This window comes from Podarcis bocagei, assembly GCF_964188305.1.
Source record: "Podarcis bocagei genome assembly, chromosome: 5".
NCBI classification, from domain to species: Eukaryota; Metazoa; Chordata; class Lepidosauria; order Squamata; family Lacertidae; genus Podarcis; species Podarcis bocagei.
In genome coordinates this window covers 46,551,137-46,569,810 of record NC_138129.1, presented here as the reverse complement: position 1 = coordinate 46,569,810, position 18,674 = coordinate 46,551,137, and the positions used below count along the sequence as shown (strand labels likewise).

General features: G+C 43.9%; 1 protein-coding gene across 3 annotated transcripts in view; it reads left to right on the top strand.

Moving 5' to 3' along the window:
* The first annotated feature begins 599 nt into the window (after positions 1-599).
* The window catches only part of DEF6 (DEF6 guanine nucleotide exchange factor), a 44,411-nt gene continuing 26,336 nt past the window's right edge, over positions 600-18,674 (top strand). The window contains exon 1 of one of the 3 annotated variants that reach the window (XM_081195839.1): positions 600-775. In XM_081195839.1, the coding sequence (XP_081051965.1) occupies positions 680-775 (96 nt within the window). In that variant the 5' untranslated portion in view covers positions 600-679. Of the gene's footprint in view, positions 776-1,531; positions 1,646-17,134; positions 17,156-18,674 lie in introns of those variants that run through there. The other 2 variants (XM_081195841.1, XM_081195840.1) reach the window with 2 other exon arrangements.

The following is an 18,674-nucleotide window of genomic DNA, read 5'->3' as shown; positions in this document are numbered from 1 at the left end:
ATTCTGGGCACTAGTTTAAGTTAGGCTGCTGGGAATTGTGATTCCTCAAGGGTGAACTCTTTGAGGGAAATAGTGCTTTGAATGTGCTTTAAGGGTATATATAGTGTGTAACATAGCCTGAGTTTAACTTTCCCTTCAGGAAATTAAGAGCTGGAGCATCCTTATCTGACGGCCTCTGCTTGGAGACCTCATACTGCATATTGTAAACTGCCTTGAGTATGCTGAGGGGCAGGCAAGATTAAAACAATTTTTTACAACAAAATTTTGCCAAGTAGAAAGAGGCCCCCCAACAGGTGGCATTAACCGTGAGAAGAATACATTTATGTAGCCCCATGAAATGAGTAACCAGGCAGGCGACATGCCAAATCTGAATGTTGTTGGACTCGAATACAAATTGGACTCCCGCTAGTGTTTAAAGACGGGCGAACTTCCTGTCTTAAAAAAAAGATTTGTATTCATTCTTCTTTGCTCAATTACACTGAACAACGAAAAGGGGAAAGGAAAAAGAGCGAGAAGGTGGCGCGCAAGCTCCCCGAGCGTCGAGGCGACAGGAGGCGCTGCGGCTCCAGGGCGCCCTCGCTGCCGGCTGCGCGGCGCAAAAGCGGCGCGTTTCCTGAGCGGCCCGAGGGAGGATCCTCCTTGCCGAGCCAGCAGACTCTGTCCGCGGGGCGCTCGAGCCATGGAGTTGCGAGCCGAGCTTCTGAAGTCCATCTGGTACGCCTTCACCGCCTTGGACGCGGAGAAAAGCGGCAAAGTGTCCAAATCTCAGCTGAAAGTAAGTGGAAGCGGGGCGAGGGAGAGAGAAAAGGCGGCGGAGGCGGCTGTCTTCTCCCTCAGAGCCCGCGGCGGGCTTGGGGCGCGCACTCCGCCTGCCCCCAGCAGGGCTGCCGGGCGCTTTGGGAGCCGGAGGGCAACTTCGGGAGCGAAAAGAAAAGAAACCCCCCTCACAGCTGTGGTGGCGAATTAGGGTTGTGGGATTGCTTGTGGAAGCGGGGGATATCTAAGGAGTCGTGTTCATTTTTTTAAATAAAGGGAAGGGATAAACATTATGCACTTAAATGTTCTGGTCTTTAAAATATGCCTTCCCCCTTTCTCTGCATTGGGGTGTGTAAGCATGTGCGTGTTAGAAATAGACATTTGCCTTCTTCCTGTTGAATTTCCTCTGCCCTTTTCCGAGGCAGCTGGTTGCAAATGCTGCGTTCCTACTCACTCTCTCTACCGATCTCATAGCTGGCTGCTTTTAAAATGGGGCAAAGGTTGTGCAGAATGTGGGTTCTGCGCCCCCCTTTACAAAAAGCGTTTCTTTATCTCTCCTTCGCAGTAATCTTGTTGGGTGGGCATGATCTTGTTGGGTGGGCATTCTGCTGAGTAGACAAGACTCGCTTTCTTTAAAGGGGCAAAATGAAGAAGAGCCAAACTCTCCTTCCTTATAAAATCCTTGTAAACTTTGAAATAGCAACAAAGGCGGTGCTTTGAATTACAATGTGGACGCTGGGATTTGCTTAATCACAGTTTTCGGAGCGGGGGAGATGGCAGATGAGATGCAAATGCATGCAAGCCCAGCCAAAGTAGGGCAGAAAAGATCTGAGGAACGCTTGATGCAAATAGTGGCGACACCTTGTGAAATCAACACAAGCCGATGAGCGTAAGTGATAAAGGCTAAGGCTGGCTTCCTGCACTGCTCTTACATAAAGTGGCGGCTGAACCAGTGGGGAAACTGTTTTGCCCCCTCTGGACCAGCATCCTTAGCCCTTGAGCCGTGCCAAATGAATGCAAATGCTGGGCAGCTGCCCGGCATCCCCAACTGTTTGCAGAGAACTCCCACGTTGCTGTTGCTCTGTTTTTTTATTGCATCCTAGAGTTTACCCAGCAATGCCAGTGTCTCAGATGTGTTTTTGCTCCTGCAAATAGGCTGTGTAATAATAACTTTCCAATGAAGGTTTGTTATAGCCTTACACTTAAGCCCCTTCCCGGATTTTTGCACCTTTCCCCAAAGTTCATCATGATTGGCCACAGTTTACCAAGGACAGGACACTTGGAACCAGCCTGGGAAAAGATTCTTTTTTTGTTTAACGTGTTTCTAGCAGCCTCAGACTAAGCCTTAGATTTAACTGTGCATGACTTTTGAGAAAGTATTTGCTTGTTTGCAAAAGCGTCTAGTATGAAAAGGAGCACTGATGAGGGCCTCTCTGTGTTTATTTGCACACGCTGGCCTTGCAAGGCGGGAAGGGTGAAGAGCAAAACAAACAGCAGCATTGAGCCATTGCAAGAATTACATCACTGCCATTTCTTCATGGAATCTTGCTGAGAGCAAAAAGGGGTTGTGTGTTTGCGTTTACAACTTCCACTCCTTGGTTTAAACGCTGCAAAAGCACAGAATATTTATAAGCAAAAGCATTTTTTGTGGTTACTTTTTACACATCATAATTACATTGCTACAGTTTATGATAGGCATGGCCAAACTTGGCCCTCCAGATGTTTTGGGGCTACAATTCCCACCATCCCTGACCACTGGTCCTGTTAGCTAGGGATGATGGGAGTTGTAGTCCCAAAACATCTGGAGGGCCAAGTTTGGCCATGCCTGCTTTACGAGCACAGGTCAAGCAGTCCCTTGGGGTGTGTGCTTAAGCAGTGGGATCTGTGCCTCTTGACATACATCCATAATACAGCAAAATATTTAATTGTTTATAATGATCAGTGGGCTGGAAAATTTTATTCAGCTATACTTTTCCATTGAAAACGTTTAATTTTTAGAAATGCAGTATTTTATAAATGTAATTACTACCATAATGGATACAACACCAGTCAAACTGGATAGCTGGAATGGATATAATGCCAGTCAAATCAAGAATTGAAGTTGTAATTAACTCCTTTCAAGTGAATATCCATAGAAAGCAGATACTTTTATGCACATGGTTTTTCAGGCATACTAAAATTAATGTTTGTCTTCTGCTACCTCTGTTTATAAATTTAATAAATAATAATTAAAACAATAATGTATCCTCTCCCTCTTTTGCCTCCTCTATTATTATTATTAATATTATTATTACTTTCCCTTCTCCAGCAGGTCCCTAAGTGGATTACCACAGTCTAAAATTCAGAATTTAAAACAGTTAAAACAAATCACAATCACAGAAATAGAGTGGATCCTTTTAAACCACACTAACAGCACCATTCTGTTCTTGTTTACCTAGAATTAAGTGCTACTCTATTCAGTGGCTCTTGTTCCCCAGTAAGTGTGTTTAGATCTCCCCCTCCCTTATAGTTCAGTTACATTTGGCTATATGCAGCACATAACAGTAACATGACGTACATTTTAAAATTTCATTTATTAAATCTAAGTCAAATGTTAAATCAGATCTCAGTTAATTTAGGGTGGTGTTGAAAATATTTTCAGGAAATATTTGGACCTTTTCTGGAAAATCACTATTGATGAAAACCAATGAGTATGTAGAGCCAGTTTCGTGGCCAAGAAATACAGGTGCACTTGAGGGATTATTACATGTGGTCTGAAACACACATGTGGTCTGAAGTCCCTGTTCGAAGGATATTGTAGAGTAGGAAAGAACCTCAAGTTTATCTAGTAACTAGGTCAACCCTCCAACACAGGAAATCCACTGCAACAGCATCCCTAGTTGTTGGCCACATAGCCTTTGTTTAAAAACCCTTAGAGCTTATGTGCTATACATCAGGGGTTTTTAAACAATGGTCCATGGATCCCTAGGAAGTCCATGGATGAGCTTCAGGGGGGTCTGTGAACTGGGTACATAAAAATATTCAGTTTTTAATTTCCTTCCTGCTACATTGAAAAAAGTCTTTGTGGAATGGAAAAAATATGAGGAGGGGTTCCAGAGCTTTCATCAGATTTTCAAAGGGATCCAATGACCCCAGAAAGTTTAAGAACCATTTTTTTGTACATAATTAGACAGTGTTGTTCACTATTTATAGAATTGCTTTACACATGTGCCAGAGTTGGTGCTTTAACTACTTTTAGGTGAGTGTGGTGCTCATTTTGTGCGAGTTAAGTCACTGAAATTAGGGACCTTTTGGAGCATTTTAATACGGACGATAATGTAAAATAGGTACTGTGAGTAACGGAATAACACTGTATACTTAACCAGCAGGACTCAGTTGCCTCTCATCTTAGTAATTCCTTTAACTTTAGAGTAGTTTCTTCAACAATGGAAGGTAAAAATGAGTGTGCATTCTGTGTGGGGCTCCCCTTGGGCCTGGTTTGATAATTCCCAACTGATGCAGAATGTAGCAGCCAGACTACTGCTGGGGGCACCTGACTGACAAAATGTGACACCGTTGTTAAAATGTCTGCACGGGCTGGCCATTTATTTTATTTATTTCATAAAATCTATATACTGCTTGATGGTAGAAGACTTCAAAGCAGTTTATAAAAACAATAAAACCACAAGATTATTATTAAAAGCAATAAAATCAATAAAAAATAAAAAATCAATAAATTAAAAACACATCAGCGTTCAAAATATCTGGTAGGGATATTTACTACCAAGCCAGATTCAAGGTCTTGATATTCATTTACAAAGCCTTGAACAAATTAGGTCCAGGGACTGCCTGAACCCTTATATCTCAGTTCAGTCACTGAGATTGTCTGTGGAGGTGTTGCTGGTTGTCCCCTGAGTTGATGGAGCTCATTTGACATGGACAGGAAACCAAGTGTTTGGTGTCATCAGCCTAGTTCCTTGAAATGCCCTACCAGTAGAGATTCAGAAGGCATCTTGTATGTTTACCTTTAAACTTTTACTGAAAACTTCTATATGCTGTCTGAAACAGTTGAAGATCTGTGATTTCAAATTTTTATGTGGCTTTTTCTGTACATACAGAATTGTAGTAAACTGATATATATTGGCCAGTGGTCAGATTATGGAAGCTGTGGTCCAGTAATTTCTAGAAGGCAACTGCTGCAATAGGTGATCATTTTCTCAGCATGGGGATACAGTGCGTGCCACTCATTTGTTCACCTGCTATGCAGCTGTTAAAAGTGCAGGAGCCCTGCTGAAGAGGAAAGTGGTAATTCTAAGTATCTGATAACGTAAACAGGCTCCTTTTTGTGGTGCTTCCCTGCCCCCCATTTATGGTTGTGCTGTGCCTCACAGATATGCTTCCTGTGGGTATGCAGAAATGATGGTTCCAGTGTCAGCAATAAGATTTTTCTTCCTGTTTAGTTGCATACATCTCTTGCTTCTTTAGAAATCTACATGGTTAGGATTGTGCATCTGTGAAACCTGGTGATTTCAGAGCTGGTGCTCATAGGTAAAATATTTTTTGAGTTGACTGGAGACCTTAGAAATCCACGTGGAGTAAATTTGAACTTGGTGGCTATAATGAACCCCTGATTCCTGTAAGATTGTTTGCTGCAGCACTGCATTTGAGTATGCGGTACTTCCATGGTTAAAGCAATGCTCACAACTTGGTGATAAATGCTGCTGAACTTACAAAGTACTTAATGGCCATGAGTTGAGATTATGGCTACTACCCTGAGACTGCTGTCCTAAGCATGCTTACTATGGAACCTGTTGAACTCGATAGAGATCACTTTTGAGTAAACATGCTTAAGATAGTGCCATTAAAAAAACGATTCCTTAAAAAAAAATTCTCCTATTGCCAAACCAAACTCAGGTTTGCACACAACTGAACAAATTCATGAATGATAATTTCATGGCTATAATTATAGCTTAGTTGCTGGAAGTTCAGTGGTGGTGTATCTCTGAGGTCTGCCTTAGACCAGGGGGGTGGCTAACCTGTGTCACTTGAGATGGTGTTGGACTACAGCTCCCATGAGCCTCAGCTAGTATGGCTAGTGGTCACAGATGATGGGAGTTGTAGTCTAATATGGAGGACAACAAATTAGCCACATTGGACTATATTCTAAGAACAAACAGGAGATGACTACTTCCATCATGCTCTAAAACAGCGGTTCTCAACCTGTGGGTCCCCAAATCTGCTCTAAAAGATGCTTTATAATGTGTCAGATTGTTTGTCCAGCTAGGCCAGTGTTGTCTACTTTTGACTGGCAATGTCCCTCTAAGGGTTCAGGAAGAGGCCTTTCTCATCACTTACTATGTGATAAGAAAACTGGAAGTACCAGGCATTCAAACAGAGTACCTTCTGCATGGAAATCATATGTTCTGCTTATGGTCTCTTCCGTGATAAAACCGAAAGTGTACCTCTTGACTTGTCAATGGATTTAACCTGTTTTCAAAGCCAGTCATCAGGCGAGGGACCTACAGTGGCCATGTTTGAACATAGCAATAAGCCAGATTTTCTAATTTACCTTAGTTTACTGTGATTGAGCAGTGTGCTAGTGCACCCTGCCTGGTTGTTTCTGCTTTGCTCTTAGTCTGGCAAGAGCAAAATAAGCAAACTAGAAAACCTTGGTATCCTATTAGGTCTGAACCAGGTATTGTGGATTCTTTCTCTTGAGCAAGCCATGATCACTAGCTAACCTTAAAACATGGCCTGTTGTTGACTTGCTGGCATTGGCTTGTTAGGGAACAGCAAAATATGACCCCTGGTTTGATTTTAATGGAAAGCCAAAGCTTCCTGGTTTGTTTGTTCTGCTCATGCCAGGGGGGAAGCAGAGTGGAAGCAATTGGGCAGCACGTACCAGCATGTTGCTCATTTACAGTAAGCCACAATAAGTCAGAAAATATTACATGGGAATGCAGTCAGTGTTAAGAATATGAGTGTTAAGTATATGAGTGTCTCTCTGCTTGTGCAGAATGCCTTTTTTCCAACATCTGCTTTTAAGTGAGCAGGACTTCAAGAGTGAAGTATGGGGTTTTGAGTAAGGCTTGAGCTGCCAATTCTTTTATTTATCAAAATTATCACCTATTTAAAACTGCATCGCCCAGTCTGCTTACCTCTAGAGCCCTTTTCTCATAGCAAGTTCACTAATAAATTTTTAGAGCCAACATTATAGCAAAGTCTATGCGAACAGAGGTTGAAACTGCGTTTGTGGCTTCCTGGGCTGTTTAGTAAGGGGGTTTTTTTTGCAGGCAGGGAGCCACCTTACTGTTGCCGCTGTGTCTCCTTAAGCTGTGCATGTTGCAACAAGGCAGTTTTCACGTGATTTGAACTTTCCTCCTTTTAAAATCCAGTAGTTTTTGCAGCTTATGAATCTTCTGATCTAACTCATCAGTGATTTTTTTTATTAAAAAAAACCTTTTATCTTGCAGCAAAATTATAGTGGGAAAGCCAAGTAGGCTTTAATTTACTGTTAACTAGGGCAATACCTGATTAGTGAAATCATAGTCACTTAATTGTATAGATCGTAGTTTATTTAAAATTTGCATATAAGAAGAACACAATGAATCTAAATAAATTGTTTGTTCTATAAGTGGTGCGCGTGTATTGCAGGAAATATCTTGGACAGATTTTGCATTTTCCTCCTCTCACTCACTAGAGGGAATGCCTTTTCTAGAATGGTGGTTGCCATGTGCAGTTTTTATAAGTACTTTTACAAAAAAACCTAATTTTAAAATGTGTTTCCTGGTTTATCAGAGGGACCTTTTTTTAAACTGATCAGAATGTTTTAAATTCCAATGCTACTATTAACCCAAGTTTAGGCCTAGCTCCCTTAGGTTACAGTTTGATGCATGGCAGTGGGAAAGTAAGGAACACAACAAACTAGTAAGCACGGAACAGGGGTAGTAAAAGTGATGTCCTCTCAATATTGTTGGACTGCACTCAGAGCCAGATCAGCTCATAAGGCAGGGTTAGGGCGTTGCCCCTGAGGTGGCATCCCCATGGGCCACCAGCCTGCCTTGCCGCCTCTGCCAGTGCTGGTAGTGGAGAGGCGGTGCCCCCACTGGCACCCATTAGGGGCGAGATTGTGTTCATTTTGGTTGAGATCTTGCCTCAAAATGGTGATCTCAATAGGCAACGAGTTCCAAAGTGCAGGTGCTGCCACGCTAAATGCTGAAGTTCTTACCAGTGTGGAACGGGTATTATGTGGCACCTGTAGATGGAATTACTGCATTGCACTTTATATGGGGCTTCCCTCACTGTTGATCTAAGAGTAGATTATAGAGAAAGTTGCAGCACAATTGCTGACAGGAGTGAGAGTCTATCATCGTATTGCACTCCTGCTCAGAGATCAGTGCTAGTTGCTGATTAGTTACCAGTCCAAGTTCAAAGTTTTGCTATTAGTATATAAAGCACTTAACAGCTTTGGACTAATTTAAACAGGAACCTTTGCTGTATAGTTTTGGACATACACAGTATAATTTAGTTACCCATATTTTACTGATTTTATCTATATTTTAATACCAATCTTTACTTTTGCTTTTTTAAACGGTTTTGTGGGTTTTAACTGTTTCTGTGGAGAGCTCTTTGATTAAGTGGTTGATAAATCTCTCTAAATAAAGCAACCCCTGCCCATTGGCAATTCTAGCTGAGGCTGATGGGATTTGGAGTCCAGTGACATCGGGGAGGCACCCCATTGGCTACTCCTGTGTAATATGACATAATAGTATAATAGTAACAAGTGGGACCAGCAACAAAACATTCAGGACACCCCATTCCCTCCTCATCTTCCACCCAGTCAGTCATCATTCCAAGTCAGTCTCCCCCTCCAAATATCTTGTGTGCTTCTGCAAATTTTGGAGTTTCCCCATTCAATGAATGGTGTCGTTTTGCTACATAAGGATCAACATTCAAATAATGTGTCCACCATTGCTGTATGAGATATGCTGTTTGCACGATGGACAACAGTGGGTCACTAGACCCTCCTCTCCATCACCCTTCTCTGGGCTAGTCCTTTGCTGGCATGTGGGGTTGTAAAAAGGGGCAAAAGGAGGAGATGCTGAGCCATCACCATCTGATATGCAGTTTTAAATAGGTGATTGAATTAAATATAGAGAGCTTAACTAAGCTGACGGTGGTAAGGTTACCCAACAGACGTTCAATAATACCATAATGTTTCACCGACACAATTCAAATCTACTTTTAAGTGTATTCTGAATTCCCTTGTGCAGCTTCTAAGCATGGGCAGGAGTCAAGGGACCTGTTATAATCTACAGCAGAAGGGAAAGCTATTTTTGCCCAAACTTTCAAGTAACCTTAGGCCATGCTCCTGGCTGTTGATCATAAGCAGTTTTTATGCACAGTTATTCATTACAAAACAGGGAAGGGAGCCAAGCAATAGAAGCAGCATTGTTATTTTATTTCATAACATCATTTTTATTCATTTTAATCTTTAAACTGTTTTATATGGTTATGTTGAGATATATCTTATGTTTACATTAGATTAGAGTCTATGGCATGCAGCAATTGCAGGTCTACTCTACACTGTATTCAAGAAAGATTAGCCCAGGTAAAATGTGTGTACAGTATAGGATTGCAGCCTAGATTATATATCTTCTTGTTATCAATGACCTGGAATGATGTGTGTGTATGTCCTGTGACACAAATGTCCATATGGTCATGTGGAAGAAGGGGAAAACTTTGCAGCTCCTCAGTAACCCCAAGATGCTTGGTAGAGGAGCTTGTTGTGTTTGGGTTCTTCTCCAGCAATGTCCATACCATAACCAATCACAAATAATGTGCTCTGACAAACTGGTTTCTGCTTGTGTTTGTTTGAAGTGGGGAGCTTCTTGTGACAGACGAAGAACCCAAAGACTCAAGCTGTGACTCATCCTTGAAATTTGCCTGATAGCTGGTGGTCTTCAGCTAAAAGAATAGGCATGTGCTTGGTATTACTTATACAGGGTGAGTCCTTTAAAAGAGGCCCCGTGGATACAGAGTACACATGTTCCATGGGGCCTCTTTTAAAAGACTAACCCTGTATAATTGAGAAAGCCTAGACAGCAGGTGGGGTGCTAGATGATTGGAGATGGGCAAATGCTGCCCCAGTCTTCAGAAAATTGGGATGGTATGGGTGGGAAGAAAGATCCAGCAAACTGAAGACTAGTCAGCCTGACTTTCATACCAGGGAAGATAACCAGAACAGTTTGTAAAGTACTCAGTCTTTTTGTTAATGTTGTGGTTGGTAGGAACCAGCATGGATTTGTCAATAAGTAATCATGCCAGACTAATCTTATCTCTCTTTTTTTATTGGCTTACTGGTTTAGTGGATTTTGGAATGTGTTGTGGTCATAGTATATCTTGAGTTCAGCAAAGCATTTGATAAAACTCCCCCATGATATTTTGGTTAGCAATTTGCTTAAATGTGATCTGGTTGATAGTATTGTCACAACTGTTGGGAAATGATGCCCAGTGATTCCCAAAGCTTTCTCATTTATGGTTGTTCATCACATTGGAGCAAAGTGGGGGGAGACAGAGCAGCACAGGACTCTCTCTCCCCCCCCCCTCGTCAATTACTTAGGGATGGAGTAATTTCGTTGTCCCTGAAGGGGGCAATGACAATAAAGATATTATTATTATTATTATTATTATTATTATTATTATTATTATTATTATTCCTCATCAAGTTTGCAGATGGTGCAAAACTGGGAGGGATAACTTTACACCTCCAAGATGGGAATAAAACGCAAAATAAATTTGACATCTGCAGCGGAGGAGGGATACGTAGCTTGGCAGCAATACATGTGAAATGATCTTGGGATTGAACTTGGTCAGAAACTGAATGTGAGTCATCAGGGTGATGTGGCTTCAAAAAAGTCTAATGCCATTTTAAGGGTTTCAATGTAACTATAGGGCAATATTCAATTAAATAATTGCACGAGTGGAATGAATTCAGCTTGTGCAATAGCACTCCCCTTCCGCTGTCCCCCTGTGCAGGCCCAGCACAGTCCCCAAATCAGCTCTGTAAGGTTGGGGAAACCCTGAGAACAGTCGATGGGGAGGAGAGGAGGAAAACTCCCACTGTGCAAGAGAAAGTTGTCTGCTCATGCAGGAAGGTACTTTGTGCTACATTGAACTAAGTTTTCCAAGCCATGGGAAGTAATCGTTTCACTTTATTCTGCACTAGGCAGACACCATCTGTATCCAGGTTTGGGCACTGCACTTTGTACCTCGGCTCCCGAACACCTTGGGAGTTGAACATTTCAGCTCCCAAACAATCGAAAACCAGAAGTGATTGTTCCGGTTTTCAAACATTCTTTCAGAAGCCGAACATCCGACGGAGCTTCCAATTGGTTGCAGGAGCTTCCTGCAGCCAATCAGAAGCTGCACTTTGGATGTCAAACAGTTCAGAAGTCAAGTGGACTTCCAGAACGGATTCTGTTCGACTTCCAAGGTATGACTGTATAGACATGTTGGGATGGGTTCAGAGGAGGGCAACAGAAAACAGGTCCTGTGATAAAAGCTTGAAGGAACTGGGAAGAGAAGACTGGGGTGAGGGGGCCATGCCTGTTCTGATATGGAGCAGCTCTTCACAATCTTGGGCGCATAGGTATTTTAACTGGAGGGCCAGGGATTGAACCTGGGACCTCCTACTCTGTGCTACTGAGCTACAGCCCCTTGTTCAGGGTTTAAGTTGTGTTTAGAGCCCGTCTTTTTATCTCCTCTCTTTCATTTCTTAGGTGGAATTCAGATTGAGAGTGAGTGACTTACCCAAGGCCATACCATTTTTTGTATCTTATTGCATTCAAATACCACCTTTTCCTCCAAGGAGCCTTAAGGTGGTGTACATGATTCTCCCCTCCCCATGTTATCCTCATAACAACCCTGTGAGGTAGGTTATGCTGAGGAACAGTGCCTGGCTCAAGGTCAGCCACTGAGCTTTATAGCTGAGTCCCAGAGACTCAGAAAGTAGCAAACTCTTCCTCTGTTGGAGACATTTAAGCAGTGACAGGAGGATGTCACAAATGTTTGCAGCGGAGTCATTGTATTGGCAAGTAGTTTTAACTAGATGACTTTTACAGTCCCTTCCAACCTTATGATTCTGTGGCATGTGCCTAGGTGCCCCAGGTCCAGAAAATAGACAAATTTGTATTGTATAATGTGACATGGAAGAAATGTGACATTTTCACCAGACAGATGGTCAGAACATCCATTTATCTGTTCCTCACACAGAATCAAGGCTTGTTGAATCTGTTCTTCATCATTACCCCCTATAATGCTGAAATCCTTTGCAATCCTTGCCCCAGGACTCACTGCATGTTGGGGAAGGAGTTCACCTCCTCTGACCATTTTGGAGCATGTCTTTCCTCTTTGTTACAGAACTTCAGTCTGCTAACCCTGGTTTTGCCACGAATGTAGCGTCTTGTCACCTTTTAACATGCAAGGCAAGCTCCAGATCTGAAGCTAGAAGGATCATTCCAGACTCTGGCAGTCGCCTCCAAGCGTCCCCAACCAGGGAGAAGAAAAGGAGCTTCATTCTCCTTTTGCATTAAACATTCCACCCCTGAGTCATGCTGGCGCCTGTTGCAGAGCACGGTTCTATGCCACACAAAAGCCGATTATAGTGCCACATTCAGCTTAGAGAAATGAGTCCAGTGTGCTGCAGATATGGGGAAATGGCACCAGAATGCATATCTACCACCTGCCTTGAAGCAATGAAGCTGTCTTTTTCAGGGGCAGATTAAAGTGTTCAGGGTTTGGGGGTGTATTTTAATCAGTTGTTCTAATCAGTAGTTCACAGCTGCTACCACCATTCATGGAGAGTGGTGGATACAAATAAATACAGGAACATGCACACCCTCACAGTCTCCATCACCAGGTTTGTTAAAAAGATTCTAATTTCTGTCCTAGGTGCCTCTGCTTTGAAAGATGTTAGGTAGCAGGGAATGAGAAAGGGCTATGCCTGAAGCCCTTGGAGAATCACTGCTGGTCAGAGAGTAGGCAGGGATAGGTTATATCAAGGAAAAGGTATACTGTAAAAGGTAAAGGACCCCTGGACGGTTAAGTCCAGTCAAAGGCAACTATGGGGTTGCAGCGCTCATCTCACTTTCAGGCCGAGGGAGCTGGCATTTGTCCACAAGCAGGTTTCTGGGTCATTTCTGGCGCAATGGAACACCGTGACGAGTGCCAGAGCGCACGGAAACGCCATTTACCTTCCCACCACAGCAGTACCTATTTATCTACTTGCACTGGCATGCTTTTGAACTGCTAGGTTGGCAGTTGCCATATCAGGGATGGGGAGGCTATGACCCTCCTACTAGTCCACAACTCTCATCATCACTGGTGGACCATCCTGTTTTGGGCTGATGAGTCCAACAACATATTGGAGGGGCGCATCCCTGAGCTACATAGCAGGCTGGCACGTTATAAAGCAGCTCCTTGTTTTTTGCACCTTTCTTTTTCAGCCTACATTTAGCACAGGGTGTCCCATCTTTCCTCGTATCCCTTGTATTTTTGACATTTCATTCTCTCTTGTTTCCGCCTTCCATATTGTGGTGGTAAGGTATGTATGTGTCACCCCTGTCTCTCACGTTAAGCTAGTCCTGGTTCATTTTCCCTCTGTTGTTGCCATGACTGAATTCAGCCCCAATCTGCAGCACCCACAGAACATGACTGGGTTGCAATTCACTGAGCATATTCCTGTACCTACCTGTAAGAGCAGGAACCTCAGGGGCCCAGTCAAGGATTTGGAGGGGATCTTTTATGTTCTTAGACAGGGCATGTGACTGGAAAAACAGTGAAAGAGGATTGCACATTTGGATGTGTCTAATTACTGAGCCGGGCCAGTAATCAACAAGTCTCCTACCCAGGAGGCACTGGACTCGCACAGCTGCTGCTATGAATTAGAGCAAAGAACACTGTGCGCTCCAGCCCATCAAGTGATCTCATACAGAGGAGACGTTGTCACAGCCCAGATTACAACTCTGTGACTGGGGTTGGGATTGCCAGAAGAGGCAGGGGAAAGTATGCGTACATGTTTAGCAGCCAGCACATCACTCAGCCTTGGAATCGGCCCATGCACATCCCTCTGGAGGCACCTGGCTTAGCCATGCAGGCTTGGACACTGGCTGAACTGTTGACTCACATAAAAGCAGGAGTGTCAGTGTGTGGGAGCAGAAGGAAGTGTATTGCTAGGTGCGAAAGCAGCCAAAAATAGGCCAAGGAGGGGAAAACCTTCCTGATCATTCAAAGTCAACATAAGAAGGCACTTTGTCAGTAGCTGATCCTTTGCTAACTCCAGCCTAGTGCTGTAGCCATGGTATGTGTGTCCATCCCTGTCTCTTTCTCTCTTTGCTAGCCTCTGTGACTCACTCAGAGATATTTTGGACCTCTGCCCTGAATTTCCAGCTTTCATTTACTAAAGTTTGTGTCTGCCTTAGGTGGCTGCAAGAAGCCACTGGTTTAAGCAATGATGGGGGGGGGGGCTATGAAATTGTGCCTGGATAGGTGGCTCCCCAAACCCTGGTTGGAATGCAGATTGCCCCTCTAACTGATCATCAGATGGATTATCTGAGTGGGATTAATCCTTCATCAATTTAATCTCCACAGATAATAACTGAGGCAGGGTAGCTGCATGCCTTTGTACATGTCTCCATGTGTGCACGCATATATGTATGAGAGAGTGTGAAATGACCACATGCACCACCAGCATATGGGGTCTAGTTAAGAGCGAATGTGGCTGTCAGGCCAAAAAATATTAGCCACCCTTGTTATAGCTTTTTAAATTTTATTCACAGACTGATAAGGGGAAATGTTCAGACAAGTAGGCACGTGCATTTAGCCTCCACCACACCTTCCCTGATGGGCTTGTACTGTGCTTACCAAGTTCCTGTGGTGGGCAGGAATCTCAGGGGCCCACGGCATTAGACATTATTGAGAAGAAGGCCCTGATGAGCAAAGTCTCCCAACCATTGGAGGAGCCCTAAGTATGTACATACAGTGTCCTGACAGCAAGCAGAGTCTACAGATATTAGCAGGTAGTTTAGCCATGCAGCTGGCAGGTAGGGTCAGATGGGTGTTACAGGACCTTGGGTAGCTCCAAGCAAATAACTTGCTCTCCTTCCCAGGCTCTAAAGGACCCCTGACAGTTAAGTCCCGTCGCGAATGACTCTGGGGTTCCGACGCTCATCTCGCTTTACTGGCTGAGGGAGCCGACGTTTGTCCGCAGACATTTTTTCCAGGTCATGAGGCCAGCATGACTAAGCCACTTCTGGCGAAACCAGAGCAGCGCACGGAAACGCTGTTTACCTTCCCGCCGGAGCGGTACCTATTTATCTACTTGCACTTTGACGTGCTTTCGAATTGCTAGGTTGGCAGGAGCAGGGACTGAGCAACGGGAGCTCACCCCGTCGCGGGGATGCGAACCACCGACCTTCCGATTGGCAAGCCCTAGGCTCAGTGGTTTAGACCACAGTGCCACCCAGGCCCTACCCCTTCTTGAAGTGGAGAGTCTCAGCGCTCATCCACATGTTTCTGGACACAGACCAAAAAACTACAGACGAAGAACTGAGTGGAGTGCAGGGGGCCTGTGCAGGAAGCCTTAAATACCTTGGGAACATACCTGAAGGAAGTCTATGTGCTCCATCAGGCCCACCCTCAAAGGGAGCCCTGCCTCCAAGCCTGTGTTCTATTGACCAAGCCTGTGTTCTATTGAGGGTGGCAACAGGAGAATGGGCCTTTTCGTCGTTGCCCCCCCCCCCCCCGTTTGTGGAATGCTTTCTTCAGGGAGGCTTGCCTGGCATCTTCATTATATATCTTTAGGTGCCAGGCGAAAACTTTTCAATATTCTATGGCTTTTTAAATGTGTTTTTGGGAGGGGGTTTGTTGGTTTGTTTCTGTTTTTGTTTTATCTTGTGTTTTGTATTCTCATTTTGTATTTTGCTGTTGTGAACTGCCCTGTGATGAAGGGTGGTATGCAAATTTAATAAATAATAACAATAATAAGGGTGAGGCAGTGGGTTGGCTGCATGCTGTGATGGAAAAGTTAGTTTTTGCTGGGCAGGTTGGTTCACCAAGTGTTTTCTTTTTATTTTTTCCCTGCCAGCAAACTGTTAACGAAAGGCAGCTTCTGATTGGCCAGGGTTCCAGGAGGAAGAGTTGAAAAAGAGAGACAGTTTTTAGGTTGGGAGGTAGGGAGTGAGAGTTGGTTCTGGGTAGAAACATCCACTCTGAGGAATATATCACAAGCTGGAGAAGGGAGTCTCTGAGCTTAGTGTGAAGGACAGTGTGTGGTGTCCTGTAAGAGTAATAGGCCAGGAATTAACTGGGAGGCTGAGGCTGAGGCAGGAGAAGTAGAAGCTGTGAGAATACAGTCTACTGAGGACTCATTCCAGTCAGGAGGGGAGAGATTCTTCTACATTGAGAAGACTCCCAAACCAGTTAAGAGGGGTGTGGTGATCCCTTGGGCCTGTTACTTGGAGTACCTCAGGAGTAGGGTTGTCAAAGGGGTGTGTAACTGACAGGAAGTACCACCTTGTTTAAGGACCAAAGTATTAAGCGGCAAAAGCTGTGCAACAACTGAGAAAGAGCAGAAGTGAAATAACATTAGAATCTGAAGTATCCTTTGTTTTACCCACTTTGTGTCATAAACTTCCAATGTTTAATAAAATCTTTCTTGTTTATTTGATCAAATCCTGCCTAAGACGACAAATTATTAAATTTTCCCTCACACAAGTCCCCCACATGATAATCTGGAGTAGTTTGTAGGAATTCGGGTAATTGGTGTTCTGGGAGGTGGGTGCGCTATATTTAAGTGAGGGCGGGCCCAACGGCACCAGGGGGGGAAATGCTGTCACGCCATCGCACATGCAAGCTCTGCACTGCCTGAAATGGCAGCATGGGGCGTGCCTGTGCCTGCTGCCTCCCCTTCAGCCACCCTATGGCTGAGGGGGAGGCAGTGGGCAGATTCCTTGGAGGCTCTGCGCAGCGTGTCCTGCCCTGGCTCACCCCGCCCTGTTGGTGGCTTGCCCCACCCTCGGGTGCAGGGCACACACCGCCCCAGGTGCCCAAGCAGCTGGCTACACCGCTGCTTAGTTCCCCAAATTATGCACAGCCAACGGGGCATGGCCAGTAGCAACAAGCCCACACTGCCCCTTCACACATTAACCATTAATTCTATCTCTACGAAGAAGTCCTTGATTGCCCCCACTCCGGCCTCTGTTTTCTGTAGGCCATTGTTTGAATTTGCATGAACATATTTAGCAGCAGAAATGCTGAGTCATCGAACCACAGTTGTACGATTTGGCTGATGCTAAAGTCTTTATTTCATATCTTTTATTTGTTGCTTGCATTTTAAGAGTGGATGAAGAAACTAGATTTGGTAAGTTTCAGTACTTTGTCTCCTTTTTGCACTTTCAAAAGGGCATGCTAGTTTGGTGCTGTAGAAAGGTAGCAGATAGTTAAATTTGTTTTTGTTTTTTAAAGATTTGTTTGCTGAGAGGGGAAAGGACAAGCGCTTGTAGGATTTTTATTTATTTATTTTGCCTTAGGTGCCAAAATAACTTGGTTGATCTTGGGTGCAATGCATCTTGACAATTTTTGCAGGTGGTGGTGGTGGTTCAGGGAGAGAGGCCCATTTGCTGCCCTATCTCAGACAGCAACATTCATAGAGAATTATTACCAATCTGGCTAGGTTTCCCCAATTTAAAAATATAAAAACATACTAGAACATCAAACACTAAAAACTTCACAATACAGGGCTGCCTTCGGATAATGCTATGACTACTGATCATGGTGGCTATATATGATGTGATCTGTATAGCAGTTGCTAGGGAGCAACAGTGGTGAAAGAATATTGCCCTTGTGTTTTGCTTGTGGTCTTCCTGTAGGTGTCTGCAGTGGAGGCTAGTTCATTAAGGCGAATGGTTCACTTTCCCACTCACTTCAGCCCACTCACAGCCAATCTTCACTTGCTGACCTCCTTAATTACAACTAGTCCAGAGGTGGCACTGCCTGTCAGAGCCCTCCTTCTTAGACTGTAATGTTGCCCTTGTAGAACTCAGCAGAAAGGAGGATGGGGACAAGCCTAGAATTAGCTGGCTCTACCTGTCATTGTCTCTGCCTCTACCTGTTGTTGGATCTTTCACCCCTCCAGGCTCAATGGGCCCCAGCCACCAATAGGTACCCGACTTGACCACTGTGGGGAAACAGGATGCCAAGCAAGACACACCTTCAGTTTGATCTTACCATAGGTACTTAGGTGCCAGCTCTGAGCCTACAGAGCATAGTTTCGCCTAAGTCACATGCGATAGGGAGAAAAGTTTATGGAAGGTATATAAATGGACTTTGCTTAAGCATTAGCTCATAAGGTATGAGAGTGTCCTTGAGCTTGTTCACAAGCTTTTTCAACAACAGTGATTGGCTCGGCTAAATAGCAGCCCATTAAACCTTTGCAGTAAATAAATGCAGTTAATGGTTGTGCTGTAGGTGATTTGCAAATGTAAGGAGTACACTTTTTAATGTTAATTTTTTATGTGTTTTCTTCTAAGCTGCCTTGAGGGAGGAGAATATTAGAGTAGTAGATCAACTTTAAAATAAATTAGTGAAATAGGTTAAATAATTTAGGGTTTAAAGCAAGATTAACCACTGTCCACAGGGCATTTTAGGGTACACAGGGAAAGGCTACTTGAAGTGGCCAGACAGCAGCTCACTCAAACCTACCTCTTAGAGATGAATGTTAAGGAAAGCAGATAGGATGTGCCCTCTAACAGTTTCCACTTAAGATAATTAAGAGAGCATAGCATGAATGGACTGTAATTCTAATTTAAGCCCTTAAACCCATAAATTTCCACCCACCCTTGTGGCCAATAGCACCTTTGGGGGAGGGCGTGATAATATAT